This window comes from Dipteris shenzhenensis, chromosome 5 (genome assembly GCF_047967505.1).
Source record: "Dipteris shenzhenensis isolate YYH24624 ecotype China chromosome 5, Dip_SZ_1.0, whole genome shotgun sequence".
Lineage (NCBI taxonomy): Eukaryota > Viridiplantae > Streptophyta > Polypodiopsida > Gleicheniales > Dipteridaceae > Dipteris > Dipteris shenzhenensis.
Genome location: NC_141600.1, coordinates 14,226,767 through 14,243,451, shown reverse-complemented (window position 1 = coordinate 14,243,451; position 16,685 = coordinate 14,226,767). Strand labels below are relative to the sequence as shown.

Sequence of the window (16,685 nt, the reverse complement as noted above, 5' to 3'; positions counted from 1 at the left end):
AGAATTAGCATATGCCTTGATGCCATATGGGCCCAAGTGGTTGTAACAAGAGAGAGAGAGAGAGAGAGAGGGACAAGGAATAGGGTTGGCCCTCCCTTCAAAAGGTGACTTGTATAAAAGGCCAAGTGGTTGACTTTGGTCTTCATTGTGTAGTTGCAACATTTGGAATACAAGCTCTCATTCTCTCAACTCTTGTTCATGAGTACGGTTGCAAGCTTTCTTAGTGTGTTGCCTCGTGATTGCCACTCATCCCTCCCTACACTTCCCCTCTTCTCTCCAACCCCCTCCCCTCTCTTCCCTTCCCTTCTCCCTCCCTCTTCCTCTCGTGGAATCACGTGTACACCTTCTAGTAGGCGCTTGAGTGACACAAGTGTAGGCTTTTGCATCTCAAGGCTCCCACAAGGAGTAGCTCAGGAGTGGACTCCGACGGCATCCCTCCAAAATGCCCACGACACGTGTGTTACTGTAGGATTACACAAGGGACATCCCCTTTAAAGGAATTTGGAAAGGACATCACTAGAGTTTGGGTGAAGAGAGCTTCAAATAGCCATCCAACCGGTTAAGATTTCAAATTGGCTAGTTGGAATACGGCCTATAGGAAACTTGGTGCTTAGAATTTTAGGCTTATGTTGCTAGTCAATTTTTGGTTGGAATTTCAAATTTTCTAGTTTGATTGCCTTTTAGTAGAAATTTGGTTGGCTAAGCTTTTGTTTTGCTCAAATAATTGACATCATCACGCCTATTCAAATATTCTTTCTTGATGTTGAACCATGGTTAAGTATTTTTTGAAAATAATAGGTTGGAGATGATTGCAATCCGATTCTATCATGAAGACCTATAGGGAGTACACATCAGTTTGAAATTGAGAAGCAAATGTGGCTTGCAAGAGGGAATTGCACACCTATCAAATTTTGCCAGCTATTTGGATGAATTAACTTGCATGGAGGACGTAACTCTATGTACAAATAATCTCTCACAAAGGTGCATGTGAAGCTATTTGGCTCAAAGGAATAAAATTCAAACTACACTACTCATATTGTCACCTCATCACATCACTTTAGCCATCCTATTGACATATGCCACTCAGAAATATTTTAGTATTGAAGCTATCAACACTTTTGTGCATTTTGAGAGTGCTCTCAATGGAAGCATAACAGAAGAGAGTGAGAGGGAGGGAGAGCCAAAAGAGAGCCACACAAGTTTTGGTGGGTGCAGAGCACCCTAATCTTCTATGTCATCCATATATATGTGTGTTTGAGAATTGTACATAACTGGGGCTAAGGCAGAGTGGCCTTTAACGCCCACATCTCCCAATTAAATGTCAATGTGCCTTTAAGGGAGAACAACCAGTGAGCATACTATCCAATTCCCATTAATACACAACAATACTCAAAACGCTGACTAGGTAGACTCTTCATCAGCATATCTGCAGGGTTATCATCTATATGTACTTTGAGAAGCTCTATGTGCTTGTCCTCAAGTACCTCCCTGATGAAATGGTACCTGACCTCAATGTGTTTGATCTTTGCATGAAAGACCAGATTCTGTGCTAGCTGAATAGTGCTAGCTGAATAGCACTTATGGAATCAGTATGCGATGTGGGTACACCTGCATGAATCCTCATATCTCCCACTAGCCGATTAAGCCATATAGCCTCCTTGCAACCCTCTATGGTTGCAACATACTCGGCCTCTATGGTAGAAAAAGAAACACACTTCTATGCACTCTACATCCACAACATTGCACCACCTGCAAAGGTGAACACATAACTAGAAGTGGATTTCTTGCTATCCACATGCCCTACATAGTCTGAATCTATGTACCCAAGTACACACATCTCTCCTCTGCCAAAGCAAATGCACATCTCATTGGTACCCTTCATGTACCTCATGATGCACTTAACTACCTCCCAATGCCTCTTTCCTAGATTAGCCATATACTAGCTAGCAACTTCCACTAAAAATGCAATGACCGGTCTAGTAGCTATCATAGCATATATAAGACTCTCAACCGCTGATGCATAAGGAACCTTGGACATCATGGCCCTCTCCTCATCTGATTTGGAACTATCATCTTGACTCAGTTCCACATATGGAGGCAATGGAGTACCTACTACCTTCTCCCCCTCCATATTGAAAGGCTGCAACATTTTTGTAACATACTCCTTTTATGAAAGCCAAAGGAGTTTCCTACTCTGCATGATGCGCATACCAAGAATATGACCTGCAAGTCCCAAAACCTTCATGTCAAAGGCCTCATGCAACTTGGCCTTCAATGCATCCAGCTCATAAGTGTTCTTGCTAGCCAATAGCATATCATCCACATAAAGTGCCAGGAGTATCAGGATATTATCCTTAGCCCTTTTAATGTAGAGGCAGTGATCAATCTCACTTCTTCTAGACCCTGGGACCAAATGAAAGAGTCAAACTTCTAATGCCGTTCTCTAGACGCTTGCTTAAGGCCATAGAGACTCTTTTTCAGCTTGCAAACCAAATGCTCTTTTCTATTTTCTTCAAGGCCTTCCGACTGTATCATGTAAATTTCCTCATGTAGATCCCCATGCAAGAAAGTTGTCTTGACATCCATCTGCATAAGCTCCATATCCTCTGCTCTGCCACAAGTCCAAGTACACATCTAAGTGTGGTTGTCTTCACAATTGGAGAGAAAATCTCATCAAAGTACACACCCTTCTCTTGCTTGAACCCTTTAGCAACCAAACATTCCTTGTACTTAGGCACATCATCACCTGTGACCTTCATCTTATAGACCCATTTACATGGCAATGCTTTCTTTCCATGTGGCAAAGAAACCAAATCCCAAGTCTTACTCTTCATGAGTGAACTCATCTCTAATTGCATAGCATACTCCCACTTGCACTAATCCTTATATATCATAGCCTCTTTGTAGCAAGAAGGCTCCCGGCAATCAGTAAGCATCATATAGTCTACCCTTGGAACAAATCTATAAGGTGGTCTAGACATTGTAGTTGATATTTTATAGGGCATTTCAACTTGCTATCCCACCTGCATATTAGCCATGTTTGGCTCATCATTTCCAACAATAGATGATTGATGTCTGCCCTTGATTGTGTACCTTTGGGAGTACCTGGTGGCACCATTACCTGCACATCGGTGCATGGACAGCTTAATATATATCAACATATGTAGGTGGATTCACATCCTGGAAAGTGATTCTCCTCATTTCCACATCCCTCACTAGGTGTTTTATGCATCTTCTTCTCATTGAAGACCACATCATGGTTTCGTATGATCTTCTTTGCTTCTGGATCCCAAAGACAATAGCCCATCTCTCCACTTTCACCATAACCCAGAAAGGTGCATTTCTTAGACTTAGGATCTAGCTTCTTTCGAAGATCTTTTGGCACATGTGCATATGCCTCACACCCAAATATACGAAAATGAGAGTAAGAGGGCTTCTTGCCACTCCAGACCTCAAACTCTTACTAGGTGATCTATTGATTACATGCACTGTAGTTTTCATTGCCTTAGCCTAAAAACCACCAGAAAGACTTGCATTGGAAAGCATACATTGCAACCTTTCTTGAATGGTGTGGTTCATCTTTTCTGCAACTTGATTTTTCTCTGGAGTATGAGGAGACGTGAGCTTCCTTTTGATCCCATGTGTATCACAAAAATGCTGAAAGTCATGAGAGAGATACTTTCCACCATTGTCAGTCTGTAGGCATTTAAGCATTCTACCTGATTGATTTTCAAGCAAAGACAACCATTTCTGAAATACCTGATAACACATTGCTCTTTGGAGCTATAGCATAAGCCCACACTTTCCTAGTTTCATCATCAATGAATGTCAAATAGTATTCAGCCTTGTCTAATGATTGTATATAGGCATGGGACCACATACTTTTGAATGCACCAAATCAAGCCTTTCAAGCTCTTTCTTTCCCCTTCTTCTATGGGCTGATTTAGTCTGCTTCCCATAAAGACAATGCTCACAAAATTCAAAATCAGAAAAACTCAAATGTGGTACATAATCCAAATGGCATAAGAGTTTCATTCCATTCTGGCTCATGTATCCCAATCGGCAATGCCATAAAGAAGTACTTGGCTGCTCAGTTATTGTAACAACATGATCAAACACCCCTGATACATGTAAGTAATACAATGTCCCACATTTGGAACATCTTGCCAACCATAGAGCCCTTCTAAATTTTCCAACTCTGAAAGTCAAAGGTGGTCTTAAAACCAACATCATCTAGCTAACCCATTGAGATGAGTCTCTTAGTTAACTTAGGCACATGTCTTGTTGGAAAGTGGGAGTGAAGGAGAACATGATGGAAGAGAGTGTGGGAACCAAATGGCAAAATGTTCCATTGAGTTGAGAGGAAGTCCTCTCTTTTATAGAATGGGAGAGAGGGTGGCCTAAATCAATGGCACCTCTCCTACATCAAAGGAGGTAACTCCTAAATCATAGGAACTCCACAATCATTGGCACCACCCCATGTGGGGGCCTTTGCATTACATCATCACCTGTGTCATGGCCTATGGCACTAAGTATGCCTCTTCTCTACACATACACACAACCATATGACTGCTAGTGGATGCACACATGCACCTAGCAAGCCCTTGATCACACATATCCCAACATACCCCCCCTCAAGGGTTTGCATCTTGCTATGTCAAGGATACATCTAGTCACATAGTTTCTCATGGTGGTCAAGGATAAATCTATGACTAGGATCTCATGCTAGCAAAGGTGCCCAAGGGTCAAGATTTACAAAAATGGGATAGACTCCCCCAGAATGGTTATCTCCCTTGCAAGTACAAGGATGAATCTTAGGCCTTTGTGTGGACCTAGTTTCTCATGTCTGCAAGAGGTACCATGGGAGCAAACACATATCACATGGCCTACATTATATGGTGACCAGAGGTGATTAACAAAGACTATATGGACTAAAGCAAAACCATAACATTCTTTTTGGAGTACTATTCCAGGTAGAGAACCTCAAAATTGACTGCATGACCAAGTGATGACCAAAGTTCAAAATATTGGACTCTAGAAAGCCCAATCTACATCTACCACATAATTTGATTCTTCATTTGTTAATGGAGTTCTTCCTTTAACAAGATATGCTTCATCCTCTTTCATAAGCACAAATTTGATTTTCATTTGCCAAGTGTGAAAACCTAGTATAACCACTTGGCTTTTCCCAAAGCCTCTTACCTGGAGTCTTCTTGACCTGAAGCTTTGACTTCTTCTTGGGTTTGTCTTTCTTCACATGAGCTTCATTTGAAGAACAACAAGATGAAGGCATATTCACTTCACAAATATATCATAAATGCATCATGAGCTTTCCAAAAACTGTCAAATTCAAGATAGTGCTCCAAAGATGAAGTTGAAAAATCCTTTAGATCACTTCAAATGAGCAAGCATGCAAAAGCCCAAAGATTACTGACATAATAATGAAACTTTCTAGCACTTAACCATGTTCAATGGTTCACAGTAGAAGCATAGATCACTGTTACCCCCAAATTGAACAGTTTGAAGTTGGAGGCCTCAATTGAAGCCTTAAAGAGTAGCAAACAAAGGGCTTTTTGGTGGAATGGAAGCCCCTACTGTGGAGAGTGTCTAGCATGAAGCAGAGGCACAATTGTGCGTGTCATTGTGTCTGTGGGAAGCTTGTCAGTTTTGACTAGTTTTTTGCTAAATGTTCTACATCCAATGTACCAAATGGGCTGAGATTTGGACACAACACTCCTCTAGTAGTTTCCTAGCTTGTGCTCAGAGAAATTAAGCTGATTTGCTCTGCACAAGTCGAAATGAATGAAAAGTCACTGAAAAGAGGGAGTGTCGGCACGGGCTATAGAGGGCATCTCTCTCTAATTGCTCGGTGTTAAAGGTGCACCCCAAGTAGAGGAAACTTCAGCTCAAAGGGCTCTAGGAATGGTTGCTTAATGGAGGAGAACAGAGCTAAGCAAAGTCTAGAGGGAAAGAGGGCACAAATGAAGAAGAAGGTGACGGGTGGAGAAGAAGATAATGAGGTGGCATATTGAAGCCACAATGGGCTAGGGACTTAAGGAGGCTCTGATACCAAATGTTGGAAAGTGGGAGTGAAGGAGAACATCATGGAAGAGAGTGTGGGAACAAAATGGCAAAATGTTCCATTGAGTTGAGAGGAAGTCCTCTCTTTTATAGAATGGGAGAGAGGGTGGCCTAAATCAATGGCACCTCTCCTACATCAAAGGAGGTAACTCCTAAACCATAGGAACTCCACAATCATAGGCACGACCCCATGTGGGGGCCTTTGCATTACATCATCACCTGTGTCATGGCCTATGGCACTAAGTGTGCCTCTTCTACACGCACACACACACAACCATATGACTGCTATAGTGGATGCACACATGCACCTAGCAAGCCCTTGATCACACATATCCCAACATGTCTCACATTTTTCACAACAAAAGAGGACCCATTTTCAAAAGAAAACTTTATGTTACCTGCCCCCACTATGTCACATGCATAGTTATTTCCAAGATGCACACAATCTGTCTTTCCACTGTCATAAGTGAAGAACCATTCCCTATGGGTAGTAACATGGAGTGAAGCACCAGAATCCAAAATCCAATCCTAGGAATATGCATCATCTGAAGTGGTAAGCAACTCTGCAGGTAGACTAGACATGAAGAGAATGTCATTATCACTATCATCAGTGACTGTATTGATCTCCTTGATCTTCACTTTTCCTTTGTCCTCCATTGGACTCTCTTCCTTCTTATTTGCAACCCGATTTGCATTCTTTTTCTTATTCTTTTGCTATCTTTTTAGCTTGTAGCAATCCTTTTTCATGTGGCCCTTCTTGCCATAATGGTAACACTCAATATTTCGTGCCCTAGATTTGCTATGAGACTTCCCTCTTTCTTGGGACTTCCCCCTAAACTATGATCTACCCCTTTGCACATTTAAGGTTGCAACCTACTTGTTGCCTTCCATAAACTTCCATCTAATCTCCTCGGCCAACAAGCTACCCGCAACATCATCAAACTTCAGTACTCCACCAGGTGTAAAGCTACTGACAGCTATACGGAAGATATCCCATGAGGATGGCAATGAACACAAGAGGAATATTGCCTTAGTCTCCACATCAAAATTCAGCTGCTGAACCTAAAGTTGGCTTAAAATAATATTAAATATTTCCTTAGTCTCCGCATTAAAATTTAGCTTCTGATCCTAAAGCTGGCTTATAATAATATTGAATTCATTCAAGTGAGAAGCAATGGAGACCCCTTCCTTGATCTGCAACTCAAACAACCTCTTCATGAGATAAACTTTATTAGAGGCAGTTTCCTTCTCATAAGTGGCACATAATTTCTTCCACAAATCTTCTGTAGTCTGATCATTTACTACTGTGAAATAAACTAATTCTGCAAGATAAAGTCTAACAGTAGACTTTGCTAATACATCCAACTCATTCTAGTGATCCTTAGACATAGCTACAAGCGCTGCAATCCCTTTTGAGGGTTTTGAATAAGCAAATCCCTTATCTGTTCTTTCCATAAAGAAAAATTTATCCCATCAAACTTTTTAATGCTGAAAAACTCCTTTTCACACATGGAAGAGGATGCCATGATGCAAATAAACCAAAATCCCAAATGCTAGTGCCTGTAAGAAAGAATCACCAAATACCATGTGCACCCAAATACGTCTGCCACAATGCAGGGTAATATCACCAAAAACTCAAAGCTCAAAGCATCAAAATGCATCTAACTCATGTGCAGATACTATGCATCCATATGAGCAAATCTAGCCTAAAATAAAATGCCAACCTGCAATGACAAAAACAATGGCAAACCTAATTCCAATAAGAGCCAAAGGCCTCAAGCATAAACACCATCCATGGGCATAAGCATCAATAATGTAAGAGCATATAGCACTATCAGTGCATCATCTGCAATGTGTTAAAGCTATCGCTCAGCATAAAATAGCATCTGTGTGCAAAACGTCCATCAATAAAGCATCCCACAAGGCAATTTGGGCCTATCAGTGCATCCAACAAGGAATGCAATGCATCCAAATGGCCTATAAAGCATCCATTGCAGCCCAATGCAAACCACGAATGAGTGCACATCGCTCGGACTACAACCAAAGTGATCTACATAAGGTATGTTCAAAATTACGACCTCAAGGCAACAACCGCTACTGAAAGTAAAACCTAAGATGCCTCAAAACCACTGCAATCTTTGCATACACTGCATCAATGACATGACCTACGCTTTCTGTGGCTCAAAGAATACTTCAAAAAACCAATCAAATGTGAAGTAAACCCAAGTCAAAGCTTGCAATTGACCTGTAAATGAAACCTTAGAAGCCTAAGGTTCAATTTAAAAATGCCACATGTCAAAAAATCAAAGGTTTGAACTTTGAATAGATTTTTGATAGAGAAATATACGATTCGACGTCTCAAAGAGACGGAACTTCTCCAAATCTCCACATAATTCTGCAAGAGCCAACAAATAGGGGTTTGTAGGCCTCTAGAATGCAATGGAACATACGGTTTCAGAAATTGTGGTCCCAATCACCAAGTCCAACACACGGATTGAAAAACGTTTTTGCAAACCGATCTATTTGTAAAGTCCACCAGAGTGCAAATAATGAGCAACACAAAAGTTTAAGGACTTCTGAGTCCACCGGAACTGACAGATCTATGAATGGTTGGTTCAAACTTGAGTTCCAACATGCTGGCAGAAAAACAGTCAGAAATCCAATAAAATGATCCCAAATTCAAGAATGAAGCAGTTTTCGAACTCCCAAAGTGCAATGTACACCAAAAGCAGGCAACGATTGCCTCTACAAGTCATTCCGAACTCTCAGTCACGTCGAAAGAAATAGGGAAATCATTAAAAAACATATTTTTGCTCCAAAACCACTCAGGAAAAACCAAAATTTCAATTTTCCAAAGGTTCGTTCTAGGTCTCTACACACCAGGATGTAGGTAAAGTCACCCACAGAGCTTCTCCTTCCTCCCATAGAGTTGCAGCAGAGCAGACTTCGAGCTCCAAGCATGCACACGGGCTCAGATAAACTGCCCACAAGCATCAGATAGACCACTCGGGCTTTGATACCAATTGAGAGTTCTCTCAACAGAAGCGAAATGGAAGAGGGTGAGAGAGAGGGAGAGCCAGAAGAGAGCCACACAAGTTTTGGCAGGTGCAAAACACCCTAATCTTCTATGTCATCCATATATATATATGCGTTTGAGTATTGCACAATGGCCTTTAACCCCCACACATTTTGGGATGGAGCCTGTTTAAGCATAGGCATCTAGATGTGTGAAGAAATAAGAGGTAGATGGTACAATAGTGTACTTTTAAGAACGTACTAACATATAGTGCTCAAGCCTTAAGAAGCTCCCATTTTACACACTTGTTGCACTGGTATTGCTTTATGGAGTTGAAGTTTGGGGAGGCAATTTCCCACAGGGCCCTTGGAATGAGGTGGAAAATATTAAAAATTGAAATTTTATTCTTTAGGGATCAAGAAAACACACCATAGTCCATTCTTCTCATTGAGACAAGGAATTGCCAATAGAACCTCAATTCACATACTTTATTGCAAATTTACTTTTAAGAATTGTCCAATGAACATAGAGAGAAATGCAAGCACAAGTAGGCCAGGCTAGAAATGATTATAAAGGCTTGGACCAAAGGGTGACATCAAGATTATCACCCTTCTAAGCTATCATCTTAATGGGTAAGTCCAAATAGTTTTGTCCTCTGTGATGTTTGAAATTCTTTTCTAAAATGGTTGGATTGTGTGAACTCATCAGCCACCATTGCAATCCAATGATCACCTATTAGCCTTTGTGCAATCAAGCATGAAAACCATATGAATGAAATTAATTAAGGCTACAAACAATTTTCTAGTCCTTTTCCCATTTATATTTAGATAGAATGTAACATCTATTGTAGATGGAATGTTTTATTAGTTGAATATGTTGATTCCACTATTGCCAGAGTTTGGGTTTCTCAAGATAGGTACTCCATTTGCACAAGTCATTTTCTTCATGAGTGGCTCAAGTGAGTATGCTTACGTGATTAAAAAATAAGAAGCATTTATAAATGGCTTGTCATTGTTGGTGCCAACCTACAAATATATAACATGCTTTAACTCAGATGTTTTTGCAAATCCATTTTCAAAATTGTCAATAGTTTCTTGGGTGTCCGAGAAACCAAAACATACTCGATTCTCCTCTTTAAAACAAAGAGTCTACCTATATAACTTCTTAGGATAGAAAGACTAGTTAGATACATCCACAAAATGTAAGGCATGCTAGCAAACATGTTCCCTTGCTACATTTGGGAAGCTACTTCAAAAAAGAAAAAGGCAAAGCCCTATAGTCAAGGTGGATGGAAGATACCAAAAAGTTTTAAACAAGAAGTGGAGCCCCTATTGGAGACATCTTCCTTTGACAATCATGGTATAGAGAGCCCCCATCCTTAGACAAGAAGTGGAGCCCTCTTGGAGACATCCTTGGACGAGAATTGGAGCCCCTCTTGGAGACATCCTCCTTTGACAATGATGCTATAGAGGCATGCTTGTAATGCAAGTTGGTGGAGTCATGGGCTGGGAGAAAGTTTGCACAAAAAAATTTGTTCTTATATTATACAATACATATAAACCCATTGTGGGTGATGCCATGAGACAGTTCGTTTGCAGGATAATGCAACTGTAGTATTTTGACATGCATCAAGGTCTAGTGGTAGCGGTTGGAACCAAGACATGACAGTGACCTTGAAAGGGACCTACATCTCATCTTTATTCTGCCATGTCAGATTTTTGTTTACGTGCCAATGTTCTAGCTTCGATGGTGATGGGACATGCTGAGAAAATTACTGGAGACTCTTTGCATGCTCAAATGCAACTTTTGAAAAAGAAGTACCTTTGATCAAATGGCTAGGATTTTGTTCCAGGCACCCACGTGTTATAAAACACGATATATATGATGCAAATCCAATGGTTCTAGATCAGCATTTTAAAATTGTGTCAAACAATCGACCCTCTCCACTATCTCTCCTAACTCACCACCATCGCCATAGGCATTACCCTCCTTGTGCCTGCCATTGCCCTTGCTTGCCTCCACTAGCTCTAAACTACCCCTCTCCACTAGCTCTCCTAACTCACCATCGCCATAGCTATTGGCCTCCTTGTGCCTGCCATTGCCCTCGCTTACCTCCATTCCACCCATGGATGATTTTTTCAATTTAGTTTCATTAAGAAGCTAACCTTTATATTGGCATTGAAAGTTTTTACGCTTCTTCCTCATGTGTACTCTATCGCTAGCGCCCTCTGCCAATCAGACCATCTCCAATTCAAGATGCAATGATTGGATTTTTGTAGTACCATTCGAGAACGAAAAAGAGCAGATGAGGTTCCTTGAGAGCATTATGGCCCTCCTTCTTAAGCTCGATGCAGTAGATGTGTTTCTCTCCATCTTCAAAGGAAATTTCCTCTCTCTTATAAACTTCTTCTAGAAAATATATTTTCCAATGAATGCAAGGTTTGTTTCCCTATAAATCTAGGGCCTGATGTCTAGTCCACTTGACAATTGCAAGATCCAATTCCAAAAGTTTAAAGTTGTAGGAAAAAAGCCACAAGAAAGGTGGTTCAACTTGAAGATGCTATTGCTCTGCTATTGAGCGATTTTGGAGGTTCAAACTCATAGAAAGAAATCCATGAGAAAGAGGAGATAAAACCACAACTAGGCTATAAAGTGACAAAGCTTCTATTGATGTGAAAAGGACGGAGGACATATCTTGCAAGGCTGCCATAGACCCCTTCTTCATGAGTTTGGACGATGATAGCCTCACAGAAGAAGCATCGGCAAGTACACTCTCTGAAACTGATGGGACGTCCACCAGAGATGTGGGAGATGATTTGGTTCTAGAGGTGGTTGACCTTGATGCTAATGAGGGACATATAAATCCTTGTGCTTCACCTACTTTGAATAGCAACTTAGAACTGTTTGCTGTGGGAATTGAGAGTGCAAATGAGGTAACAATTGGCATAACACGTGTCCCACAAAACGTGACTCACAAAGACAATTTGAATAACCATAGAAGGATGGCAAGGGAAGTTGCATGTGAGGAGACAAACGGTTGCCCCTTGTGGCAAACAGAGGCATTGGTGACAACCTGTTCAGAGTAAGTGGGCACTTATTTAAAAGCTAGGTTTCGATGATGCCGAGGATATTTTGGAAGGAACTTTTACCCGTGCCCAGAGGGTGAATGCAAGTTGATTTGTGCTAAATGAAAATTGAAATAAACCCAAGGAAGGGCACGCTCCTTGCTCTTATAATTTTTGGAGAGGAAGTGTGCCAACTCCCCCCACATAAATGTGTGCTTATGTGCTAAATGCAACGTAAGCCCTATCCAAATGCAGAGTGCTATGTGTTGAACCAAAAGTGATATGTGCCAAATTGAAATGAAATTCAATTTTCAACAAGATGAATTGCAATTCATAGGGCCTTAGAGAAAAAAGAAAAGGAACAGAAAGCGAGGGCTGTACAGAACGGGATTCCCAAGAAGAACGGGAGGGGGAGGGATGTAGAGAAGGGGAGAAGGAAACGAAGCGTGTTGTTGACAACACTAATTTCGACCAAAAAAATAGATGAATAAGCCCGAAAAGAAGATAGCCGAGTTTCTCTGTTGTGAAATGAGAATCGTAACTAAGCCCTATGTTGTGAAATGAGATGCTGAGAGATGATTGAGAGATTGCTGAGAGATGATTGAGGTGATTTGATGCTGAGAGATGATTGAGGTGATTTGAAGATAATAGGTGTGAGATGATTGCAGCCGGATTCTGTCATGAATGCATGAATTAACTTGCATGGAGGACGTAACTATATATGTACAGTTGAGCTTCGTAGCCAATTTGGTCAATCGCAAGGCATTGATTGAGCAACAATACGTGAAAAGCAGAAACGATTTCCTTCTGATCCCAAATCAAACGGCATTGATTGAGCTACAATAAGACCCAGTGAAGGCGAGTGGCTGATCAAGCAGTTACGGTGACATGGGCGATCGAAATTCATGGAAATGAGTGAAGGGGTCGACGCACATTGACGCTTGGCGGTCGAAGGGGAGATGCTGAGAGATTGCTCAATCATCAAGCAGACGCAGCGCATTGAAGGTGAAGGAGGAAGTCTGTAGAAGCAATCAAGGAGGGTGGTCGAAGAGGAAGGCGAAAGAGATTGTGGTAGATGTCTTGGAGCGATGGAGAAACGGAAATACAGTTAGGAGACTCTTGAGGCAGCCGTTTTCCATGTGAGGCAGCGAAGAATGCACCTTACAGATAGCGGGGGGAAAGCGCGAGGCCATGGCAAGAAGGAGGCAACGGGAGGAAAGGAAGTCGCTGGCAACGGCTTACAGAGCGAGGGCAACAACTGGTCCGCTTCATTCTCAGGGTAGCTCTACCGTCGCCCTTCTCCCAACGCTCAATGAGAGCAATTTTACAAACGCAGATTTCCTAATTGCCTGAGAGCCTCTCCTCGGCTCGAGAATCACCACGCAAAGACGCGGCTGTAAGACTAGCGACGGCTGCAGATGTCTGCACTGGAGGGCGATGAGAAGATTATCACCCTTCTGGGTATTACCCTGACTGGGAAGCCCAGATGGTTTCAACTTCTCGTGTGTGGAAGCGGTTTCTTCTTCGGGTACATGATCAATGGCGTTTGTGAGGTATGTCCTCTGCGATATCCGAAATCCTCCTCTGGAATGATATCGCAATCCTCCTCTGGAATGCTTGCATTTTGTGCTTTCGCAGCGTAATATCACCATTACGTTTCAACTTCAACCATTACCCTCTTGCGCAATCGAAGTGATCGACCCCTTCGAACGAGACCGTCATGGTACTTGAACGAAGCTAATCAAGACACTCTGTGACAACGCTTCGAAAGACAATCTCTTTGCAATATGTTCCAATCGATTTGCCATTCATTTTTAGAAGGAATGCTGCTTGTGTTTATCAGAGAGAGGAACCGTTTACGAATAAAATTGCTAATCAAGGTTGATGTCAGCGCTGCAGGAATACGTGTACAACAGGCTTCAATTCAGGTACATTCTTGCAAATCCCCTATCAAGAATCATCATAGACTTGAAATCTGCTTACAAATACAACTCTCTGCAACCAGATGATGCTCATTGCGATGAGAATGATTTGATGATCTACTAGTTCTAACCTAGATCAACGTCATTTCCTGCAGCTACGGGTGGTACTTTACGTTCGTTCAGAGTTTCATGTACTTGGGTCTAATGGCATGGCAAGGCTTCAGACTGAAGCACATCGTCAATCCATGGAAGACTTATGTTAAGATTTCTGCTGTTCTGATGGGGTCCCATGGATTAACCAAGGGTTCACTAATGTATCTGAATTACCCTGCACAGATCATGTTTAAGTCGACAAAGGTAGACCATTCATTTAGAAAGCTTATCCCTGTAGGCCTCCTTAAAGTTTCTGCCAAAAGCTTTGCTTCAGAAATCGAACACTCTCAGTGGGTGTTGAATGATAACTGACAGCAACCTATTTCAATCACAAGCCTCCTCTTACCTGTTCTTCTCTTACCAGGTCTTGCCAGTGATGATTATGGGAGCATTTATTCCTGGGCTGAGACGCAAGTATAAACTACATGAATATCTTTCAGCGGTGCTGCTGGTGTCGGGATTGATTGTTTTCACTCTTGCAGATGCCCAGAGCTCTCCCAATTTCAGTGTGATGGGCATTTTTATGATATCAGGGGCACTGATTCTGGACGCCTTCATGGGAAATCTACAAGAGGCTATTTTCACCATGAATCCTGCAACGTCACAGGTACATTTAAACGTTATGTTCTATGGAGGTTCACTGACATCGATTCAAGGTGTCAAATGACATACATGGGGGTTGCAGGTGGAAATGCTCTTCTGCTCTACAGTTGTCGGCTTACCATTCCTACTCATTCCTATGATCTTAACTGGAGAGGTATTCAAGGCCTGGGCAGCATGTTCAGAGGTGAGTAGGTTCAAGATATCATGCTTTGTACAAGAACATGTCTCTTTAGTAACGATTACATGGAGAGGAGAGAAGGGTTCTGACTCGTGCTTTACAATAACAGCATGCGTATGTGTACCTGGTGTTGGGATTTGAAGCCATGGCAACATTTGTGGGCCAACTTTCAGTGCTCTCTCTCATTGCACTTTTTGGTGCTGCATCAACAGCTATGGTAGGAAACCTTCCCAACATAGTAAAAGATGTATAGCTAGATTTCACAATTTTCTGCAATAAACGCATGTGTCTGAATTTAGAACCTCAACCTGAGCTGCTATTTCTCTTGCAGGTCACAACTGTTCGCAAAGCATTTACTTTGCTGCTGTCATACATCCTATTTACAAAGCCTTTTTCAGAGCAACATGTCACTGGTCTCCTTTTGATCATCATGGGGATTATTTGGAAAATGATACCAGACCCAATGTTAATGCCTATCAAGACAATTTATTCTTCTTTGGAAGAATCACCAGAATTCAATGCCACACTAACTCCAAGAAAAGAGAATCAAAACGAGAATCCAGTGTGAAAGATGTTGTGCAGGATCCTTTACCTCTGCCATTGTCTTCTTTAATTCCTACAATTAAAAGGAATCATGGAAAAATAGAAGAGCCATGGTCGGTTATGCTGTTGCAGCAACGACTTCCATAAGGAGACATTCACACCTTAATCAAGTGTCGTGAGCTTTATTTCAAAGGATCAAACTCTCTTAGGCAAGCTGGATACCTTTTGAATCTCTGCATCTTGCATGCATCCATTTGTTCAGCTATTGAGATAAGACAAGGCTTTCATAAGGAGGCAGCAACGACTTCCATAAGGAGGCATTCACTCCTTAATCGATTAAGGATCGTGATCTTTATTTCAAAGGATCAAACCCTCTTAGGCAAGCTGGATACCTTTGAATCTCTGCATCTTGCATGCATCCATTTGTTCAGCTATTGAGATAAGACAAGACTCTTACATGAGTTTCCTTGCCGTAGTTGAAGACTCATTTCAATAATAATATACTTATTATCATCCCGATCCTTAGGATTTAAAAATAACCATTCCAAGATCATCAGCAAATTTCAAAATGAGTGCAGAATTAAGAATTGGGTCTTTAAAATTAAATTATCTGCACTTGATGGGGAGAGGATTACCTTTGTGGATATATATCAAAAGCACTTCTAATATAACTACTGTAATTGAATGTAAATTTCTGATAATACATGCACCAAGAAAGATCCTTTATAGTTTTACCATTTTAATTTCTTGATGATCAACTCAGCAACTTCCCACTAATGTCTCATGGTATCCAATGTCAAATAAGGAGACTAGACAAGATAAAAGTCTTGCTTACTCACATGCATATTGCGGTGTCTTCTTGTATAATCCTTTTTGTGCTCACCTCCCTTGGGCTGTACCTTAAATATACAATGTAACTAGTCAAGAATCTCATTTATACAAGAGTGGTTCAGACATGCAGCATCAAAGATAGTCTAAAGCTCTATCATTTCTTTTCCTTATTAATAAACTCTTCTTGCAACCTCCTATTAATGTCTCATGGTTTTCAACTTTAATTGGGAGACTAGCCAAACATAAAAGTCTTGCTTACTCACATGCCATATTGACAACAATGCATGTGTCTT

At 41.3% G+C, this 16,685-nt stretch overlaps 1 protein-coding gene across 1 annotated transcript; it reads left to right on the top strand.

The window, feature by feature from the left end:
* The first annotated feature begins 12,945 nt into the window (after positions 1-12,945).
* LOC147901656 (UDP-galactose/UDP-glucose transporter 2-like) lies at positions 12,946-15,586 on the top strand. The gene is made up of 7 exons (XM_087375204.1): positions 12,946-13,715; positions 14,062-14,090; positions 14,240-14,441; positions 14,602-14,844; positions 14,923-15,024; positions 15,128-15,235; positions 15,350-15,586. Exons 1-7 carry the CDS (start codon positions 13,581-13,583, stop codon positions 15,584-15,586), a joined length of 1,056 nt encoding a protein of 351 aa, XP_087231330.1. The 5' UTR covers positions 12,946-13,580.
* The last annotated feature ends 1,099 nt before the right edge of the window (positions 15,587-16,685 follow it).